Here is a 21,326-nt window from a genome sequence, read left to right as displayed (position 1 = left end):
GATTTAAAGAGCTGAAGAAGTGAAAGATTCCAGAAAGGAGGAAGGATGAGAAGATGAGAGAGAAAAAAAAGGATGTTTTCTACACATCGTAGGTTCATCAGAGTGAAGACCCCAGAAGGACAGTTTCATTCAGCTCTTGTCTGATAAGCCTTCCAGCTTCAGAGGATTTCCTCTATCTGTCTGCCCTCCTTTGTTGTGTTCACATGTTTCAATCTGCAAAGCTGTGATTGGCTGTCCACATGCACACCTGCACACACAACGCTGACTAGAAGCACACAAATGCTCCTCCTCGGAGCAGCAGGTCCCTGGAAGCGAACTGTCAGGGACTGCCGCTGACACACGCTCGCTCTCAGCCTTCTCTTTAGCTGCTGCCAAAGGAGGAGGAGGAGGAGGAGGAGGAGGAGAAGTGAAGCTGGAAGGGAGCAGACTTAAGCAAAGACAGACTCGAGGAGCTGAGAGACTTGGACAAACCTGTCGGTGTGGGAGGCTGGAGGACACCTGCAAGTGATGCCTTTGCGGACTCTGCTTTAGCATCTTATAGTCAGCTTTTTTTTTTTTTTAATCCGATTCCCATTTTGCTTTTAAAGATGCGAAGAGATCGTTTCCTTGTGGCTGCAACCCTCACAGCTCTGTTCTCCGCTGATCTATATTTCATCCTCCTGCCAAAGCTGTGGACCTTCATGCAAACACCGGGACACTTTTGCTCATGCGGCTCCAAAAATTTCAGCCTTTCTGCACCTGAGGGTCTTGGCCCTCCACAGCTCTCCAACTGGACATTTACAACACCTCTGGATGATACAACTACATCCCAAATGGCTGATGGAAGCTCCAAGCTGGAGAAGCTGTTTGCTCATCCCCTTTATAACATTCAAATTCCACCGCTGGCGCCAGAAGAGAGCCTGCTGCAGGTCGAGCAGCTGAACGAATACTACATGAAGAAAGTGTCTCACTGGGAAAGGTCAGTTTCTGTTTAGTCGGGACGCTTTTGATCATATCTTCTGCAGAGCTTTGCAGTTTTTGCCTGTGTTGGGTGCTTTGTGAGCACGTGCTGAAACGTGCTGAAGGTCAGTGACACAACGGCCGATCCCCTTCAGGAACACAGGAACACAAATACAAGAATGCACTTTGTTCACGCACCCGCAGACAAGCTGTCTGTGGGATGTTTACACCAAACGAAACCGGGTTTAAGTCTCTCACAAACATGTCATTTTGAACCACTTTAAACTGCTTGAAATCTTAATCCTCAGAAGATTTACTCAGAAGCCTGCTCGGTATCCCAGCACACTCCCTAAGGATTGCAGATTCTGGGCTCTTATTGTGAAAAATAATGGTAAATGAACAATGAATTTGATGTCGTTGAGCTGTCAGATTTACAACCCATTGCAACAATTTAGTATTTTCCTATTGAATTCTATGTATTCAATCCTTTTGATTTTCTTGTTTTACTTTTCCAATTATCTATACGAAGCCCGTCGAGACGACTGTTGTTGTGAATTTGGGCTATACAAATAAAATTGAATTGAATTGAATTGCAACAGCATCTCCAGGAGGCAGCAGAAACCCCTGAGGGGGTTCCCCTGTTTAATCGACGCTCTGGTTTGCCCTTTTCCGGTCCCTTCAGGTTGCTCAGGGACAGAACAGGTCGACCGACCTGCAAAAAAACTTGCTTCCCCCTTCACTTCATTGCCTAAGTTTACTGTCCAGCCTGTGATGGGGTTTGTTTGGGTTAAAAATGAGCGTCCCACTCGGTGCGGTCAGCTTTGACCCTGAGCTGCCCCTCTCACCACAGGCTTATTTCTGCTGCTGCCAACCAATTTTTACAGAAAAGAAGCAGACAGAAAACTAAATAAAAGTGTAAAACAGAAGCCAAATAGTCTGTCCTTGCAGTGAAAATTGTCCTCATAAATCTTCACTGCAAACGACAGCTCTTCTGTTTGGGCACATGTTGCTAAATCCTCACTGACGCACAGATCTGTTAGTGAGGTTTCACACCTTCACTTGAGGAGTCTTAGATCATTAAGCTCACACAAAGTTCAGCGCAGGCTTAGATTTACTTGCACGTTGTAGAAAATCACGAATCAAGTTAAATCTCCACATCATTTTCAAATTATGGCTTCATTTTTCTGATGATGGAGGACACATATGAACAAGATTTATTCAAATCGTTGTGAATCATGAGCAGACGAAGAGATGCTGTTTGAAAAACAGTTTATTTGTGACATAGAAAAAATGCCACAAGCTCCCCGCTCCGCTCCATTCTGATGCATCCGTGTACGTCTTTGTTCTGTACGGCTGGATAACTCTGCTATTGCTCACCCTTTTTGTTACACCAGTAATGGTAGTTTGGTGGGTGTGATGGGCTGTAAGCCAGCAGGGGAGCACAAAAACATGGAGCTCTCAGTTATGGGTGATGGGAAGGGGGGTGCTCTGCGCCACAACTCAGTTCATTTTGATCTAAAAACCTTGTTTTTAGATCAAAATGAACTAAAATTGGGTACATAAAAATACAAACTTTTAATTAACTAACTATACTGTATTTAGACCAAGCAAAAAAGGTTCATTATTGGGCTGTATAGCATTCAATTTGAAGTAATTCTATCTTACAGTTAGCTTTATAAGCTTATTTGCACTTTTTGAATGCTTCTGTGGAACTTCCTGTTTCTATATTTTGATATCTTATTGTAAGATTTATTGCCAAGAAAAACTTACCTGCTGCATAGACAGATAATTTTACTATTTGCTAGTGATTTAATTTTTAAGATTATTGTTCTTTTCCAATTTTTATGTTACCTCTTTTTGCTGTGTAATGAACTCCTGCCTCTCAGCAGAAACTATGTCCTTAACACAGCTCTGATTTCTTTTCTTTTTTTTTCTAAAAATGGCATAGTTATAATTAAAAGACCACTGGGAATGCTTTGAAAATAGATGGAAAGATGACCAGAGTGAGACTTTTATGCAAAAATTGAAAAGCTAAAACTTTTATGAAACAGCAAGGAAAATAAATTCTTAATGGTCTGATTTAATCTAAGAAATGTAACTAACTTCGGGATAAAGCCATTTTCAAACAAAAATGGTGGCAAATATATTTTTATTTATGTGAATAAACGTGGTCTAAGCTGGTTTTAGTCTGTAAGTTCAGAGAAAAGGTGTGTGCTTTTTTTGTGTTTTGTTTACATGTTAAATGTAGCGAGTGGTTGTGTCAGCTTCTAATTCCCCTCTGTTTCTTTTTTTAATCCTTAGACATCTGAAACTCTACAAAGAGGTGGCAGTTTTATCGAACATCACTGTGAAGCTGCAGGAAATGACCTATGACCCCGACGCCAGTTGGCTCAACTTTCACCTGGGAATAAACCGCTATGCTCTTTACTCGCGCGATGACCCCGCTGTCCTCCAGCTTCTCAAGGACATGAGCAACTTGACAATAGTCAATGCAGGTGACACAAAACAATCTGGTTGCATAAAACTCACAACTATTTTGTTTGGGCAACTAATATATTTTCTGGCAGATTACACTCAGGATGAAAAAGCCCTGAAAGGAGCTTGCGACTGCACACAAGGTATAGTCCAAACGTCTTTTGTTGTCTTTGACTTACACTGTTTGGCTCTAAAAAGCCTCTTTGTTTCCTTTTCTTTTTCTTTTTTACTGCGCCACCAAAGACAGGCCCACAGCTGCTTTGGCGATAGTGCAGATTTTTTTTTTTTTCACTTGGCACCGGGATTCAGAATTCTTTTGTGTACAAGACTGTTGCTGCAGGGCACAAATGCCAAACGTTGGTTTAAGTTCAAAGGCACATTTCTCGATTAAACGCTTGATGTCTGCGTGTTCCAAAGGAGACGTCCGCACACCTGCTTCAAAAACAGCATGACAGCTCAGACTGCGAAAGTGACGGTCCATGACAGGAAATTTAAAAAAAAAAGATGTTTTCTTGTGGCTGCTTCATCGTTTTCATCTTGAAATTGGGACATTATTCAGAAAAAAGGGGGGAAATTTGCATTTTCTTTTATTGAATGTCTTTGTCCTGTTAGATTTTGCTCAACCACACACACATTGCTTACTGCCAAGAAGAAACAAAGTCCAAAAACAATCCATCCACTGCATTTCATTTCCCTTTCATTTTGGAGGACAGCTCACCAGCCGCTTGTGGCACTTTTTTATTCTTTTCCTAGAAATGTTTTGAATGCAAACACGACTTGATTGATAACTTTTTTAAGACGCAGAGTGTTTTATGGAAAGCAGCAGATGGAGAAGGTTGGGATTATTCCAGCTGTCTTCCACAGAAAAGACACGTTTGTTAGTATATTTCTTGCGCTTTGGTATAAAAAAATTGAAAAATATTGCATTAGTTTGTTTGGAAACATTTCCTAAATAATTTAAAGGAAGTGTGGTTTTAAAATTTTCGAAATAATTCAGAAAATGTTCTTTGCTTTTCTCTGTTTTAAGTGGTGAAACCCAGCGGGCATCACCTGAAGCTGGCTCTGAAACTGCGTAACTTTGCCAAAGCCATGTTCAAACCAATGAGGTGAGGACTAAATGGGTTCAACTGTGAAACAAGACAAAATGGATCTGATTACACAAAAACAGGTAGCAGGAAAATAGAAAAAAAAACACTAGAAGGTAGCTAAATCATTTTTACATATCAGGAAACCTTTTAATAAGATATAAAAATCTAGAAATAATGAGTTTTGTTCAATAAAGGGAGAATAAGTTAAAAAAAAACTATTAGATAGAATTACTTCCAATTGAATGTTCTAACCTTCAATAACAAGTATTTATTTGCTAATTCTAAGCAAATGGTTTGGATTTTTCGAGTTTTTTTAAACTTAATTGTAGTTTGTTTTGATATCAGTGACAAAAAACTGGTTTATTAAGTGGAAATGCCTCATTTTAAAGCAAAAATGAACAAAATGAGGAAACAATCTTAGTACAAGTTGGCCAATCTTAATAAATCCTCATAAATCCTGTAAAACTGACACTTTAAAACTTTTTTGTTTCTAAAATAATGACAATGAATTCCAAATGTTGAACTTTAAAATAAGACCTTTAAAATTAAACCAGTGCAAATTTAGTTTTTTGAGTCTTAAATGAAGTTTCTCTGTTGCCACTAGTTTGGAACAAAATGATTTAGATACATTTAAGCATAATTTTTCTTATTTTTCGATCCTAGCTTTCAATGGGACATACGATTCTTGACTGTTTTTAAGAAAACCATGTAAAGGTGTAGAGCAAAGTTAAGGTAAAATGACTTAAACCTGGTAAAATATCTTGAATGTCTAAAAACAAGGCTTTAAATCTTTGAAAAAATCAAACAGTTTGAAGTGAAGAATAACAAAGTAGAGCGTTTAATCTAAAAACAACAAAAATGCAGCTTAATAATATTGTAAAATCTGAAGACATGCAGGAAAATCCCAAACCAGTCAGGTGTCAAAAGGTTTGTTAAATGTAAATGTTCAATTGCAAAACAAGTGGAAGACTTGAGGAGTAAATGTATGAGGCCTGGCATCAGTGAGACCACACAACAGCGCAGTGATCTCAAGCAAAGGAGCAAATCTAGCGCGACAATAGCTGGTTCAAAACCACAAAATGAAGCAGATCTGAACACTTTGGATGTAATTTAGCCTAATACAAAATTAATAAATCTACAAACACACCCCTTTTTTAGGCTGTGTTTAAAGCAGCTGGTGTGACTGCATGATTTTAATGAATGCATATATGACACGCTCCATATTATTTAAAAGCAGCTAAATCATCTGTTTGGCAGTTGAAATTGCAGCATGTGTCTTGATGATTACATGCTGCAGGCTAATGTAACAGTCGTCTTCATCTGTGTTTGTGTCTCAGGCAGCAGAGAGATGAAGAGACGCCCGACGACTTCTTTTATTTTGTCGACTTCCAGAGACACAACGCTGAGATCGCAGCTTTTCACCTGGACAGGTGAGAAGGCTTTGATAACTACATGTTTGTTTTCTTTTTTCGGTCAATAAAGTCAGGTGAAAGTGCAGGGAACCTCAGTTAAAGGAGCATATTTGTCTTTGAATTATTCATTTATTTTAACAATTGTTGAAAATGTAAAACATTTAATGGTTTAAATACATTTAACTAGTGGAGCAAATAAGCAAACAGCAGGATTTTAGTGTTTCTAGGAAACAGCTGCAGACTAAAAGGTGGAGCAAAATGCAAGTCCACAACCTTCTTCTTAATTGCAGTCTTTTATTTTTTTTTAACATACAGCAAAAACTGAATCTTAAGAAAATAAAAGACCATTGTTTCAGGAAAATTTGTCTTGCACGAAAAATAATCTCATCAACAAAGTTTTTTGATAGCAAAATAATCTTAGTTCTTAGTTTATACAAATAAATCTTGGTAAGATCCTTTTTTTACCCTTTGGTAGATCTTTTTTTCATCTAAATAAATTGTGTAACCCTTGTGCTATCCTAGGCACTTTACCATTGGGAGTTGGGTCATCTAGACCCACTAGACAGTGCTCTGGACCTTTTTTCTTCAATGATTTGTGATCTTCACTGGTGTCCATGTTATCCATGGACACCAGTTATCCAGTTACCTTTGTCATGGTAGGGAGAACACGTCAATGCAAGGGGGGGGGTCATCTAAGATAGCACAAGGGATACACTTAAATCAATTTTGGACTTATTTGCAGAGCTGTTTTTAGCATGTCAGCACGCAGACGTTTGCATGCAGCTTAAAGCTGCTCCCATGTTTAGGTGACGGACGCCTCAAGAGAATTGTGGGATGTCAGTCGATCTGTTTTCAGCATGGGAGCCTTCTTGGGAATATTAGGAATGGGGATGGTTTCTTTTTTTATTTTTAGAAAAGACAGTTATTTGTTGTCGATGAAAAAAAAAAAGTTTCCACAGTGATTGCAACACCAAATAAAATCCAGGGTTTCCCAACTCACTACTAACCACGGTTTGAACTTAACACTCACTTTGAGTAAGTGCACTAAGCTGAGGTGAACTGATTCCCTCTGAAACACAGTCATCCAGGCTAGACGGTATCATTAAGAGGCCACACACAGTGAAGTCATCACTTCACCAGACGAGGCTGAAAACAGCAGGAGTGCCACGTCAGACACCGAAACAATTACTGCAGACGCTGCAACCTGCTGCTGAAAGGCAGATATCTTCATAATTATAGCGTGAGATTATTTGGCAGTTTCACATTTAGTTTTGTGTGTGTGTTAATGTGTCACACTGTGTTACCCTTTCACTGTTGTGACTGTCTTGGCTGCCAGGAGCTCTCATCATTATCACTTTCAATCAGGGCTGGTTGAACGCCGGCAGTTTTAGAAACAGCTTCACACCCGGATTGTCTGATTACCGTCAGCGTGGCTGAAATGTGGCCTTAAGGAAGACATAAACTCTTCACGGAGTCCGTGAGCACGGCCAGACAGAAAACACAGCAGGAATCTGTCAGGAAGTTGCATGCATGGTGATAATCAGCTTAATAGAAGAAGATAAAAATACAAATGACATAAAACTGTCATCATCTTAATGTTAGCAAGAACTGTTCTCCTCACACTGGAGGAAGTGGACTAAATATGTTGGCGAAGTTGTTAAGATGATTTATCTCATTTATAAAATGATCCTGCAGTTTAAGACAAGCTAATTATGAACTTTTATACCGGAAATCTTCCCTATATCAAACGTGAGTATTTCCAGATGATGACACATGTCGAGACCGTGTCTGATTGACAGTTTAGTTGACTGAATATTCAAAACTACTGTTTAGCGTCTTTTCTATGCGAAAAAAAGCAGCACTCTTGTTTTTTGAGGGGCTTCTCATGAAACTATTCCTCTTTATGAACACTGCAAGCATAAAAGCTCATGGTTTTAGAGGAATGTCTGTTTGGGTTTGTCAATTTAGCATTTTTTTTCTGCGTTTCTTTGGTAAAACAAGAAGAAATTGCTGGTTTTCAGTCATTATGTCTATAATTAGTCTGATTTTAATTACAAATAGTGTTGGAAGAACAATATTTTTCAGCTGACTCATGGCTAGAATCACTAATTGAGAAGCATCTCTGTGGAAATAGCAGGAACAAACTAAAACTCAAGAGAAATAAACAACAACAACAGCCTGATATAAATAGGATAAATAGCTAATTACAGTCTGAGAATTTCAGACATAACAGATTCTAAATGTCTTCTGAAAGAAACGTGTCAAATAAAACCTGTTGGAAATTTTAAAACTGTGATGAATCTCCATTAATGTCATTCAACTGTCTGTTAGAATTCTAGATTTTAGGAGGGTCCCACCAGTCGCCGGCAGAATAGTCAACGTCTCAGGAGAAGTTCTCCAAGTGACCCTCAATGATGACCTACGAGCGGTTTTCTTCACCTCACCAGGTACCAACTGCCTCACAAAGATGTCCACATCTGGCTCATTTGGTGCCTTCATCAACAAAAAATTAAACAACCGAATTGTCAGATTTATGGCTTAAACTTTGGTAAATAAAACCTGCACTTCTACTTTCTCCTTGATGATTATCTTTGATTTGATCTGAAAGTAACAAAAGATCCCAGTTTAAATTGATGCCTGGGTTCTTTTTAGAATACCTCTTTTTAAATTAAGCTCCACAAAGTACCTTTTTTAGTGAGCTGATAGCTTTTGTTGGGGTGTTATTTTAAAACACCAAGTACAAATGAATTTCCCAGATGCTGCTCTGTCGTAGTCGTGGTGCTAAATGCTGAACTGTGGATTAATTTGAGTCAGATGTGGTTTGATAAACACAACGGCATAAGACTGAGATGAGATTTTATCATCCCAGTTCTTACTAAAGGAGGAATTTTGGAAACCGTTTCACTCTGATGTATTAATGCAAAAGAAAGAAAACTCAGGGCACAAAGTCTAGAGTTTTTTTTATTATTTATTTATCTTTTATGTTAGATAATTTCCTTGTGGTTTGAATTTTGCAAACATTTTAAAAGCTTGAAAATCGAATCATTTCACATCAGTTTTGGAAGCAGCCCTGAGGTGTGGAACATGATCTCTATTAGACACAAACACAGTCCAGAAGTCTTTCTCACATAAAGCAAAGTTTTCTAATGATGATGAGCTACTTCAGTTTAATCTGCCTTTCAACATCTAATCTTCTCCCTGACTTGTGCGTCCTCAAACAGCAAACAACACGTGCTTCTTTGCAAAGTGCCTGTACGTTTGTAAGACCGAATATGCCGTGTGTGGGAACCCCGACCTGCTGGAGGGGTCGCTCGCCGCGTACCTGCCCGGCCTCAGCATCGCCCCCCGCCTCTCCATCCCCAACCCCTGGACGCGCTCCTACTCCTTCACTGGACGCCAGGAGTAAGAGGAGTCATTTATTTCAACATCTTTTTGACTGTTTAAATCAGGGGTGTCCAAAACTTTTGCAAAGAGGACCAGATTTGGTGAGGTGAACCAATCAGCCTGCATTCTTTAAACCCTTACAACATTAAATGCAAAACAAACTTTTTATATATTGGAAATTTTTTTGCAACAGATGGAACAGAACATCAGCTAAATAAACTACTTTAAATTTCATGTTTAAAGGCCTTGTACCATTTTTTTCCACTCAGCTTGGATGGCTCGTCTTTTAGTGCCACTTGATAATAAACTCCTTGACAACAGCCAGTCTATTAGCATATTGAGGCCTGTTCACGCAGCTACTACGTGCATCTTGCCCATATTGCACAGATGAAAGTTGGTCATACGTGAATACATGTGGAAAAAGTTAGAAAAGTTTGGGTTTTATGCAAAATTTACGCAGATGTATCACAAATAAACCACGTTAACACCACGCAAAGAACACGTAAACAGCGTAGAACATGATGTGTGCGTGATTATTGCGCTGTTTATATGCAATTAATTAGTGATTTGTGAGTCAATTATGTAAATTTAGTAGGTTATGTGTGTCGTATACGCGATATACATCGGTGGTGCATGCGTAAAAAGTCTGTTAGACATTCGTGGAACGGTCATGGAAAGCCACAAATTTGTGTATACATCTAACAGAAAGTCACGCACTATTGTGTTAGATTTGCGTAATAATTGCACATAAACTAGGTAAAATGTGTATAAACTGCATAATTCTCAACCAACCAAAAATTCTGAATGTCTCAAAACCGAATTCCAAGAAACCACATCGACGAATGACGAACACAAGAAACATTTATGAATATTGTATATCAAGCATGGATCACCTAAATCTCATCTGTGGAAAATGTGCAAGACATTCGTGGCAGCTTTTTTTAAGCTTTGTAGAAAAAAATAACAAAAGCGATATTATGAAATGAAATCTCGAGCCTCTCAAATTGTTTACGCCCGCCTTTCTGGAGCATGAAGACCAAAATCTTTCTTGTTTCCACGCTACTTTTTGGAAAACTCAGGTTTTAACAAATCTTACTAAATGCCACGGATCATAACTCATTCATATGTTGGATCTGAAGAGTTCTGAGTTTCGTCCAGTTGGTTTTAATATCAATAACAATAATAAAACTATTGATCCTTTCATTTGTAATGGTCATCCTAAATCCAAAGTCTTCTGTGCCCTTCTCACCGCCCCCATATAAAATGTTTTAGGTTCAAAAGCATAATTTAACCAATTGTAATCAATAAATTGTACACACCGTTTATTGAAAGTGCTTTGGGACGCATATTGATTTTATGACAGGAAATTTTAATGGACATGCCTGATCTTAAGTAAAAAAAAAAAAATGTTCAATTGCAATTTTCCAACGGTCATTGCAACAAAGCCCTTGCACAACATGATTGCTGAAATGAATCTTTCATTCCTCTGTCATCTTCCTGGTGTTTTTCTTCCAGGTGGGAAGTGAATCCATTCTTCTGCGACGCAATAAAGCAGCTGCATCCTTATAACTCAGGCAACCGGCTCCTCAACATTATCGACATGTCCATCTTTGACTTTCTGATTGGTATTTACTTCCGCTGTTTAATAACTTTTGATTAAAGCAGTTTGGTTGCAGTTTGGTTTTGTTTTTTGTCCTTCCAGGCAACATGGACAGACACCACTATGAAATTTTTACCAAATTTGGAGATGAAGGTTTTCTTCTCCACTTGGACAATGCCAGAGGGTGAGTCAGCTCTGGATTATTGTGGAATGATGCATTGCTGCTCCTCTTAAACACACAATTCCTCTATCGATCAGGTTTGGGAAGCACTCTAAGGATGAGATGTCCATCCTGGCTCCATTATCTCAGTGCTGCATGTGAGCTCTTCTGCTGCAGATTTAAAGTAAACCGATAAAAGCTTTCATTTTTACTCACTTGCCACCATTTTTTTTTTTTTCTTTTTCAGGATAAAACGCTCCACGCTGCTCAGACTGCAGCTCCTGGCCCAATCTGAGTTCAGGTTGAGTGATGTGATGATGGAGTCCCTCAAGACAGATCTGTTACGGCCGGTTCTGACCAAGCCACACCTCCTGGCTCTGGACCGCAGGTTGCAGAAGGTTCTCCGAACGGTCCAGCGCTGCGTCCGGAGGTTCGGGAAGGAGGAAGTGATCACCAGTGACTTTATTAAACCCACAGCTGAGACTCAGACTGTGACACAGAAAACAGAGCCCAGGTAACACAGGGCCAAACCAAAGCAGCGCGGCTCATTCTTAAGACTTCATGATGAAGTGCATCCTCGTTTTGAGCCTCGGAGGCTTTGATTTTTTTCTAAAACCTTAAATAAACAAATGCAACCTGACGAGGGAATTATATTGAAAGGTATTTCCAACGTGAACCACTTCACCATAAGGAAAGTAATGCATTTACATTGACTTGACCACAACTGTTAGCCTCAAAATTCACATGAGTTTCAATCTTTCTGAAATAAGCGGCAGAGAAGAGAACAGAAGTTCTGAAGAGATTTTGTTCTTTTTTTAAATAACAGAGGTGTGAGTGGAGGGGAAAAGTGCTGCCTATTAAGAAATCCTTGTCGTTTACTCCACCCTGTTTCCCAGACGTGTAATCTCCTGTTTCATCATAATTTAAACACTTTCCTGTCCTGTCAACTGCAGACAGGCTGAGACAATGGAAAAATTGGCAACATTTCACAATTTTTGCCCTTTATCTTGCAACTTTAGCAATTGTGGGTTGCATTTTTTTGGCAATAAATCCCTAGTTTGTTTGTTTTTGGGCTCTCATCTCACACATTGAGAAAACAAACGGGTTTTTAGAGAATTACTAAATTGATTTTGGAATAAATAAAAGTTTAAAAACGTACAAATCTTTTTTTTTAAAAACATAAATGAAAATAATTTTTGCCTTTTTTTAAGTTTTCTATCCTTCACATAAAGTAGCAAAATGTCTCCCTCTAGTGGACAGATGTGGTATCCAACGTTTTACACAAACCAGACAAGAAAAACTTTCTTTTGCTAAAGATTGGACAAAACTGTTATATATTTCACTAAAACAAAAACAACAAACACAAATTCAATTCAATACAAATAACACAAAAGTCCAAAAACTGAAGCTCCACCTTTAATTTCTGTCATATTCAACTGACAACTGTGGAGTTTAAAGCAAAAAAAAAACAATCAAGCTGAATGATTTTTTTACTTTTTATTGCTTAAACTGCCATCTGGAACAATCTATACCAAAAGGATAAACATCTTTGCACACAGAAGTCAAACTAAATACATGGGAAATAGAAAAAGAATGGTCCTCTGGCGGCCTGCAGCTGCTTGTGCTGCACACCGAGCAAACTCACTGAAGGTCAGGCTCGCAGGAGTGACTGCATACTACAATAAGCCCAGGTAAAGTAAGCTAAGGCAAACCGGGACAATTGCAGAGTGGCTGGAAATGCTGTGGATCGATGCCGCTATTTACACGAAAACGGCTTTAATGAACGTTTCCTATGGATCGGGCGGGATGTGCCGTCAACGGAAATCGCCTCCACGAGAAGAACTGAGAGGGTGACTGGGAGTTCAATCGGCATTCGGGCTACGCCAACCGAACCGAAACGAAGCCAACGCCTCGAACGAGCGAGGCAAACACTGACAGCATGAAGGAATGAAGAGTTAAGAATATAATCCAGACGTGATTCGGACGCGATATATTTATAAAAAGTAAAAATTAAGAACGAAAAGTAAGAGATGCTAAATAGTCACGAAGCATTGAAGCTGTAACAAACCCCCCTTCACCAGGTCACCGGGCTCTGAAGCAAAACCACGTCAACCTGCAGCCTCCTCTCCAACTCAGCAACGACACGCATCTCAAACCGACAACCCCGTCAATCACTGTTTTTGGGGGGGTTTCTTTTTCCCCCCCTGTCACATTTTTACACAATACAATTACATACTGTTATGTCAGTTGACAAGAAGAAGCATTTATTTAATCATTTGTGGCACTGGACACCTACAATAGAATTTATGGAAAAATAAATGTTTACAAAAGACAGTTAAACATTTTTTTTAAGTTCACTCCGAACCATTTTTACCATAAGTAATATAACTTTCTGACTATATTCTGCTCACATTTGGATTACAAACCATAGCAGAAGTTAATTTTGAAGGAAGCTGAATACTGAAACTCACTTTAATACTCTTTTTTTTCTTCCTATTTCCACGGTTAGAGTATTCAAGGCAGTTCTTTCAGGGTCTTTACAATAATTAAAGAGGACATTAAGAATAACAACTACTTCCTGCTGGAGTTCCAGGAAACAGATTACGCACTGCATTTTCCATGGCTATGCATCTCAGCGCCGTGAAAAAAAATCATTTAACATTTGGCACTAGCCTGGCAGCTGCACACACAAAAAATTAAATTGTACAAGCTTTCTCAAAACGAAGCAAATCAGACACGCTGTTGTCTCCTCGTACGATTAAAAAAAAATAAAAGCGCAATTAAATGTGTAACATTGGAGCTGGAACCTAAAATAAAAAATAAAAGGTGCAACAACGTTCTTCCTGCTTTCGACAGTTCTTGATCTCTGCTATGTGAACCTAATCGGGTGTCAAAAAGGAAGCCGAGTAATCTTCCCCTCGATCTGTGACGTAACGAACACTGAAAGCGCCGGCCGGGTCTGATTGTCTGTCTCTGAAGTCCTTCAGATCTCTCGTTTCAAAGGAAAAATTCACAGGTATTTACACAAATGAGAAAAACCGTGCCTACAAGGTAGCGTACAGCAGCTGGTAGAAGCGCTGGTGAGTGGCCAAAAATCACCTCTGCGAGGCGGGTGTAACAGCAAAACCATCTGTGTGTGTGTGTGTGTGTTAAACAAAGAGAGGGCCAAAAGAGAGGAAAAGAAAAAGCAAATTGCATTGGAGGACCCTGGGTCTGAGAGGACGGAGGGTGAGAGGTGAGGGCAGCAGAGAAGGGGAGGACAAGCGCTCCCTCAGACGGACAGCGACACAAAGCTGTTGTACTGTTGGATGTTGCGTTTGAGTATGTCCGAGCAAGGGCCCAGGACCCGCTCGAAGCGAGGCCGGTCGAGCTTAACGCACTTCAGGGGGCCGCGGGCGACCACGGTGGCGGCGCGGGGCCGGTTCATCAGCAGAGCGATCTCACCTGGTGAACGACGGCACAGTTTCAGAAACAGGCAGATCCATTGGACGATAATCCACGCCTCGGCTCTTACCAAAGTAATCCGAAGGGCCTAATCTCCCCACTTCAACAAACTCCTCGTGCTCCGAGCGGCGCTGCAAAACGGCTGCAGAACCCTGAAAACAAGCAGACGCCTCATCCCGTCAGCCACACGCTAACAGCTTTGTCAACAATTCAAGAATCTTCTTTGACATCTGACTACTGAAATGATGCAGGAGCTCATTAAAAATGCTGAAAACATTCAGCAACAATGGTTTACGTGTCCCGTATTCTTCGTTCTTTTGCATAGTTTGGCCAATAGTGCGACGTATGCTAAGGTTCACATTGGGCTTGGAATGACACAAACACAAAAACACAAACCTGTGCACATTTCAAGCTTCCGCATTCAAAAGCGGCTCAGGTGGTTGAGCAGGTCGTCCATTGATCGAAGGGTCGTCGGGGTCGATCCCCCCTCCCCCCAGCCCACTGTCGTTGTGTCCTAGGGCAGGACACTTCACCCTCCCTGCCTCCAAGGTGGCTCCAAAATAAATGAACCTGCCCTCTCCACATCATCCGTGTCTTCCATGCGTTGTAAATGAGGTATACAGTGAGCCTAAATTGATGGTAGCCCCTCCCACATGCAACGTGTGTCAAAAGAGGCGGTGGCTGCAATTTTGTCGTCTCCATCAGGTTCGGTGTGAACGCAGCAGTTTGTTGGTTTTAGCTGGTTTGTTCAGAAGTTGCACTTTTCTCCCAAACGTACGACGGAAACTCCAGAGCGACTTATATATATGAGGAACTTATACTATGAAGAAATGCGGTAATAATTTTAAGCCTTTAACACACAGTCTTTGATTTACTGTAACTTATCAAATGTTTATGCTACATTCTGTTACAGTAGTCGACAGAATGTCAACACTGAAGCTTCTGTGTTAAAGCATTAACCTGCGTGATTTGGCACCAATGAAACAATCTGATCGATTCGCGTTCATCCGTAGAAGAGTGAGCTACCTCCAAGATGATGAAGAACTCGTCTCCAGGCTCTCCCTGCACCACGATCTTTTGTCCATCCTCAAACTGGACCGGTTCCAAGGCATCGGCGACTGTCAGACGCTCCCACTTGTCGAGAGACTCTGAAACCGGACGAGTTTCCAGATGAGCAGACAGACACCTTCATGGTCTTTCATGGATGAAGAAGACTTGAAAGAATGCAACCCACCTAAAATGGAGACTTTCCTGAGGAACTCTTCGTACATCTTCCTCTTTCTCAAAGTGCTTCCCTAAAGAGACAGACAACTGTGTAAATGAAACCCAACACAACCAGAAGTGGTTGTGGTTCCAGCGACAGAAGAAACAGCGGCCTCACCATGAGTATTCTCCGGTAGCTGTCTCTGTCGATGCCCCACAGCTTCACGTTGGTCTTGGCTTTGACCGTGGCCGCTCTGGGGGTGCCGTAGATCAGCGCCAGTTCTCCGAAGCTTCCTCCTTCGCCAATGCTGGTCACCCATTCGTTGTTCACGTACACCTGTCGGAGCAGAAAGGTAGTAAGTAGATCGGACAAATGTCCCAGAAAAAGCCACGAGGCGGATACTTACGTCCATTTCTCCTTGGTCGATGACGTAGAAATTGTCACCTTCGTCACCTGAGAGAACAGAAAAATCCAGCGTGTCAGACATGAAGGTTTCAACACATCGCTCAACTTTTCCCCGTCAGTCTGACCTTGAAGAATAACGGTTTCTCCAGCAATATAGGTGACTGGAAACATTGCGTCAAAAATGTCACTAGAAAGAAAAGATTCATTTGATTATCCAAAAAGTTGCAATCCATACCGATGTTTAAGGTGAAAATGTTATCCGTACCTCCTCTCATTGTCATCCAGATGTGCAAAGAGAACATTCTTTTCTATAGCTTTAGCCAGAGCAGCCATTGTTTTGTAGTCTTTAGGAATGACCTGGAATCCCAGGTAGAAAGTGGTTAGAGGAGGTTTTCCCCTCATCCGTTCCTCACCGCCGACTTGAGTTTTTACCTTTCTGACATACGACGCTGCATCCTCCTCTGTGTACACCTCTGCGCTGAAGGCTCCTCTTCGCCTGCGACCCTTCACCACAGGGTTCATGGGGGGAGACACCTCCTCGTCACGCGAGTCCGAGCGAGAACTGCCGGCCTTCTGCTGGTTCTGAATCTGCTTGGCCTCCTCCTTTTAAGGCGGTTAAGAAACTGAGTCAGCGACGGCACTCACAACCTCAAGAATGAAACTCATTAGACAAAAAAAATAGAAAATAACCAGCTCTTCTAATTTTACTGCAAAAAGTTGCAGGTTTGGTGCAAAAAAGTTTGACCCAAATTGTAGAAGATTTCAGATTCTGCCTTTTATGGCTGCGTTAGTCTGCCGATAGAAATGAACTCTCCTCAGCTGAGATCACGTGACTTTATCAGCAAATGTGGTTTTATGCATTTGGCAGAATGTCAAAAACATAAGAGTGCAGAAAGTCTGCACTCCAGTGAGCATGGGCACATCCCAGCCTCCGGGTTCTGAGGAGACCGAGGGTTCTGGTCATGAAGGTCCCCCTTCCTCCCCGACGAGGAAACCTGCTCCTCTGCGTTCAAAGACAAAGGGATTTTCTTGGCTCTGGGTACGACTAATTAATTTAACGGCTAACTTTTTCTCAGTGTTTGAGAAACACGTCACTAAATTCTCCTGACTTCATGTCAAGTTCTAAGAAAACTGTTTTAATGGCATTTACAGTGTCAATGCTCGACTATTTCAAACTGCCGCTGAAATAAAGCTTTCAGTTTTTGACTAAATGTGCTGGAGAAGCAAAAACAACACAGAAAAACCAAAGAAAATAAGTTATTTGATTTAATTTCACTTGTGTGGCTATAGGTTGTATTTAGGCCTGCACAATATACCGCAAATTTATCGTTATCGCAATATCCACTTCTGCAATATGCATATCGCAAAAGACAGTGAAAATCGCAATAAATCGTAAACCTTAAATGTGTTAATACAACCTTATGGCAGCTTAAAGCATTTAACAAATCAAATAAATCCCTTTATGCTTTGACCAATCAGATGGACGCCTTCACCTTGTTGACCAATCGGATGGAGGCCTATTATGTTAGATGTATGTCTCTTATGTCAACGAGGGTCATTTGGAGTATAATTTTTAAACTGTTGCAATTAAATGGGAATGATGTTTTTGTTTATTTTTTTATTTGTTTATATAACGCAAATTATACCGTTATCGCAATATTAACCTTAAATATCGCATATTGCGAGTTTTCCTCATATCGTGCAGCCCTAGTTGTATTTATTCAACAGTTTAGGGGAAAAAGAAACAAGACAAACAATTGAAGGTAGTGATTATGGAGACGGACATCACAGCCAAAAGCTTGTTTTGCAACAAGCACTTTAACAATTACCTGATATTTACAGTAAATCTTTCTAAGATGGCTTCCTCAAGCGCTCAGGTTTGTGTGAACAGAAGGTTTTTTTCAAAATGTGTCAAATATTTTGCATTTAAAAACTCTAAAATCACGTCTTTACGTGTTTGTTTTTTTGTTACAATCTGTTTTTATAAACTTCTGGGTATATAACAAGTCAAGGGTTTGGTTTCAGACACTGGTAAAAGCTAAAAAGATTTTTTTAAATGCCCCTGCAGAGTTAAGAAAAGACATTTTTTGATTTTTTTTTTGTTTTGTGTTTTGTTATTTAATGTTTACTTATTTAACTTTTTTGGTTTGCCTACTATACAATCAGAAAAAAATGCAAAAATGGATATAAAAATGTGCATATATCAATATATACGCACATGCTTTAGCACACTGACAGAAAAACACATAACTTTAGAAGCCCACACCAGTGAAAATACTGTGTTTATGTTTTTAACAGGTTCTTGTGGCATTTTTCTGATGACATATTAAAATCAAAATTGCATTACTGAGTATTTCTTTATTCATACTGTTGTGAAACAGACGCTAACGACAAAAGATTGTCTTTATGGCGTAGAAAATACTCCATGAGCTCCCTGTGCTGAGCTCTCAGCATTGAGGACGGAATTGGTCTGCGCCAACGGTCCCGTCCACAACTCAGAGGTGAATTTCTAAGGAGCTACTGACGCTCTGCGCTCTACAGGTTTTTTCAATTTGGCTAAAAACAATATAGTCATAGTTAAAAGACGGCTGGAAATACTCTTAAAATAGATCAAAAAATGATCTGAACAGAACAGATTGTATATGTTTAATGCTAAATAAAACATATACAAATAAATACATAATAAATAATATGATCTTCTTCAGCAAGTCATTTTCATCTTCTTCCATTTTGTCCCTTTCGGGGTCACGGGGCTGACGAAGGCAGGGGACATCCTGGACAGGTCGCCAGTCTGTCGCAGGGCCACATATCACACACTCTCACACTCAGCCAGGACTTGAACCGGGGGACTTCTTGCTATGACGCAAGAGTGCTAACCACTGTGCCACCGTGCAGCCCCTTCTTCAGCCAGTGTGAAAGTTAAATAAGAACTCACGGCTTAGTCACAGTCTTTGAAGACTGTGACTAAGCCGTGAGTTCTGGGATGCTCATCCTAACATCTGTCCACTAAAAGTTACAGTTTAAGGGCAAACCAACCTTCTCCAGCCTCTCGAAGTACTCCCGGAGGAAAGCCATGGGCCTGTCGGGCCTGGAGGTGCACAGCTGGACAATGCAGTCCTTCAGCAACTGCTGGATGTTGTGTTTCTGCACGTACTGCTCACACTCCCTCAGACTCCGCTCCTCCTCGCTGCTCGTGCTTCCAGATGCCATGACGACAACCGCAACCCTGCTCTGTGACCTCTACCCTTGTGCTGGAGTGGGGAAAAGAAAAAGAAAAACAGCTGGATGTCAAATCAGCAACGTGGGATTCACAGATTCAGTGATGTAAATTTAAAACTTTCTTCTCAAGATGGGGAGGAAAACAAAAAAGATAGGCAGAGACCAATGTCATGAGAGACAAAGACAACCCAAGAGCTCAAAAACAGGATGAGTACAACCACAGAGCAAAAAGTGGTCATATGATACGATCAAACATATCTCACTAAAGAGATCAAACTGAAAGAGAGCAACGAAATCTGTATTAAGGAGGCATAACTGAACAATATTAAACAAATATGTTGGGCATTAAAGATCAGGGATTAAATTCTCCATAAGAATGAACTCTCTCATTCTAGAATTGAAAAATCCTCTGGAAGAAAGGGTGAAATAATCATGAAATATTAGTTATTTTTACTTTGATGTACATTTTTAGGTTACACTACCGCTTAAGAGCTAAAGAGCCTGAATAAAGCTTGACCAACTGTGATCTCAGTCATGGTTTCAGATGCATTTCTAAAGCCTAGTTGGGATCAATGTGTGCCCTTTAGATGAATAAAAGGTCAAGGACGAGGCCCGGGGAACAAATCAAACTATGCGCTTTGTCTTCTCCACAGTCATTCTCCACGCACACACACCAATAATAGGAGGGAGATTACGAACCATGTGATCAAAAATGAGTCTGGCATCGTTTTACTGTAGCTAACTACGACAGGAGGTAGAAACTTGAGTTTGGTTTAGTCCAAACTAGAGCAAAATACAAGCCAGACAATAATCTGTTCAGGTCTGATGTGTTATTTAGGAATAAATACATTGTCTATTGTGTTTGCATCTATTACATTTATCTAATAACAGAGTAATAAAATATTAAATGCAAATGTTTTGTCTCATTAAATTACATGGAGAAGCGTTAACGACAGAAACAGTACGTATTTAGCAAAAACAATGTGATGTCATGTAACTAACTGTAAGGATGCATTACAATGAATTATACTTAAAAAAAACTACATGCAGAAAACAACAGTTTATTTACAACCACGGAAATATGTTAGCTTATGTTCCTCGAGCCTCGTCTACTAGCGTCAGGATAGCTAGTTCGACAAGCAGAAAGCAACAGCCAAGTCAACTACAGCCAGAGGATTACATTAAAAACACACACAAAAATCGATTCTTATTACTATGATGAGTTATTTCTTTGTCCAATTTAAGATCCTAATCGACTATCTGTGGCCTACGGTGTGCCGTAATGAGCGCGTCTCGTGTGATGCCTAGCTGGCTAGCTCAGTGCAAAGGCAAAGCTCCCCTTCAATGACGCCATCTTGAGTTCTAGCATAAACAAACGAGGAACGAAGGAAACAAATTTCACCCATTTAAAGGTCAAACGCTCCACGCGCCGAAACAACAAAAACACTCACTTGAAACTGTAAAATCCCACCGAGCCTTTCGACAGACACTCGGTAGATTAGATATTTTATAAAGCGCCCCGTTACCCGATCCTCCTCCTCACTTCGATTTTTTTCCTGGCCCTGGACCGCTGCCCCACCGGATACGGTTGAGGACCAATCAACAGCCGTCATTGACGTCAATCCTTCTCGTTCTGACATATGAGCCCGTTTCCCCTGGCAACCTTAAAGCGATCGCACCAAATTTTGATTTAAAGTATAGGTTTAAAAGTTTTTATTTTTCAGAAAAAAAAGGATTCTGTTTCTAAATAGTACTGAATCCTACACTACGAAAAAGCTGTTAGAACAGTTGACACATGGTCACATTCGAGACTTTCGCAGAATCCCTTATCTTTATTATTATTTTTTTTATTTATTTTACCTGTTTTATCTTGCTATTATTATGGCTTTTTTCCCATTTTTGTTTATTTTTCTGGTAAATGTCAAAATGTTGTCATTTGCACAGTGTTTCAATGTTTGATAGTCGGTTACAGAATATTTGTTAATAAAGTTGATTA

At 40.2% G+C, this 21,326-nt stretch overlaps 2 protein-coding genes across 4 annotated transcripts; one reads left to right on the top strand and one right to left on the bottom strand.

The window, feature by feature from the left end:
* Nucleotides 1-98: 98 nt before the first annotated feature.
* Nucleotides 99-12,214, top strand: fam20a (FAM20A, golgi associated secretory pathway pseudokinase). The gene is made up of 11 exons (XM_023949093.1): nucleotides 99-958; nucleotides 3,241-3,434; nucleotides 3,507-3,557; nucleotides 4,442-4,520; nucleotides 5,840-5,932; nucleotides 8,246-8,361; nucleotides 9,136-9,316; nucleotides 10,814-10,923; nucleotides 11,001-11,082; nucleotides 11,157-11,216; nucleotides 11,306-12,214. Exons 1-11 carry the CDS (start codon nucleotides 588-590, stop codon nucleotides 11,574-11,576), a joined length of 1,608 nt encoding a protein of 535 aa, XP_023804861.1. The 5' UTR covers nucleotides 99-587; the 3' UTR covers nucleotides 11,577-12,214.
* A 326-nt stretch (nucleotides 12,215-12,540) lies between these two features.
* Nucleotides 12,541-20,939, bottom strand: prkar1a (protein kinase cAMP-dependent type I regulatory subunit alpha). 3 transcript variants are annotated; one of them, XM_004080166.4, is made up of 11 exons: nucleotides 20,782-20,939; nucleotides 19,148-19,362; nucleotides 16,544-16,714; nucleotides 16,377-16,468; nucleotides 16,237-16,298; nucleotides 16,113-16,159; nucleotides 15,884-16,042; nucleotides 15,737-15,797; nucleotides 15,529-15,650; nucleotides 14,573-14,654; nucleotides 12,541-14,502 (listed from the first exon to the last, which is right to left on the bottom strand). In XM_004080166.4, exons 2-11 carry the CDS (start codon nucleotides 19,319-19,321, stop codon nucleotides 14,330-14,332), a joined length of 1,143 nt encoding a protein of 380 aa, XP_004080214.1. In that variant the 5' UTR covers nucleotides 19,322-19,362; nucleotides 20,782-20,939; the 3' UTR covers nucleotides 12,541-14,329. The 3 variants fall into 3 exon arrangements, with proteins under 3 accessions (XP_004080214.1, XP_020567774.1, XP_020567773.1); XM_020712115.2 differs by having other exon boundaries at nucleotides 20,874-20,896; XM_020712114.2 differs by having other exon boundaries at nucleotides 20,857-20,880.
* Between the last annotated feature and the right edge of the window lie 387 nt (nucleotides 20,940-21,326).

The sequence above is a fragment of the Oryzias latipes genome, chromosome 19, assembly GCF_002234675.1.
Source record: "Oryzias latipes chromosome 19, ASM223467v1".
NCBI classification, from domain to species: Eukaryota; Metazoa; Chordata; class Actinopteri; order Beloniformes; family Adrianichthyidae; genus Oryzias; species Oryzias latipes.
Note: the sequence above shows the minus strand (reverse complement) of the source record. Positions and strands in the feature narration are given on the sequence as shown.

What these genes read in the sequence shown, in the direction of transcription:
- prkar1a (XM_004080166.4), bottom strand. Translation starts at nt 19,321, where the DNA reads ATGGCATCTGGAAGCACGAGCAGCGAGGAGGAGCGGAGTCTGAGGGAG. An exon ending in CAGGAAAGTCTCCATTTTAG is followed by an intron (nt 15,651 to 15,736) that starts GTGGGTTGCATT and finishes GTCCGGTTTCAG; the next exon opens with AGTCTCTCGACAAGTGGGAG. An exon ending in AGGCCCTTCGGATTACTTTG is followed by an intron (nt 14,503 to 14,572) that starts GTAAGAGCCGAG and finishes GTCGTTCACCAG; the next exon opens with GTGAGATCGCTCTGCTGATG.
- fam20a (XM_023949093.1), top strand. Translation starts at nt 588, where the DNA reads ATGCGAAGAGATCGTTTCCTTGTGGCTGCAACCCTCACAGCTCTGTTC. An exon ending in CTTGACAATAGTCAATGCAG is followed by an intron (nt 3,435 to 3,506) that starts GTGACACAAAAC and finishes ATTTTCTGGCAG; the next exon opens with ATTACACTCAGGATGAAAAA. An exon ending in CCATTATCTCAGTGCTGCAT is followed by an intron (nt 11,217 to 11,305) that starts GTGAGCTCTTCT and finishes TTTCTTTTTCAG; the next exon opens with GATAAAACGCTCCACGCTGC.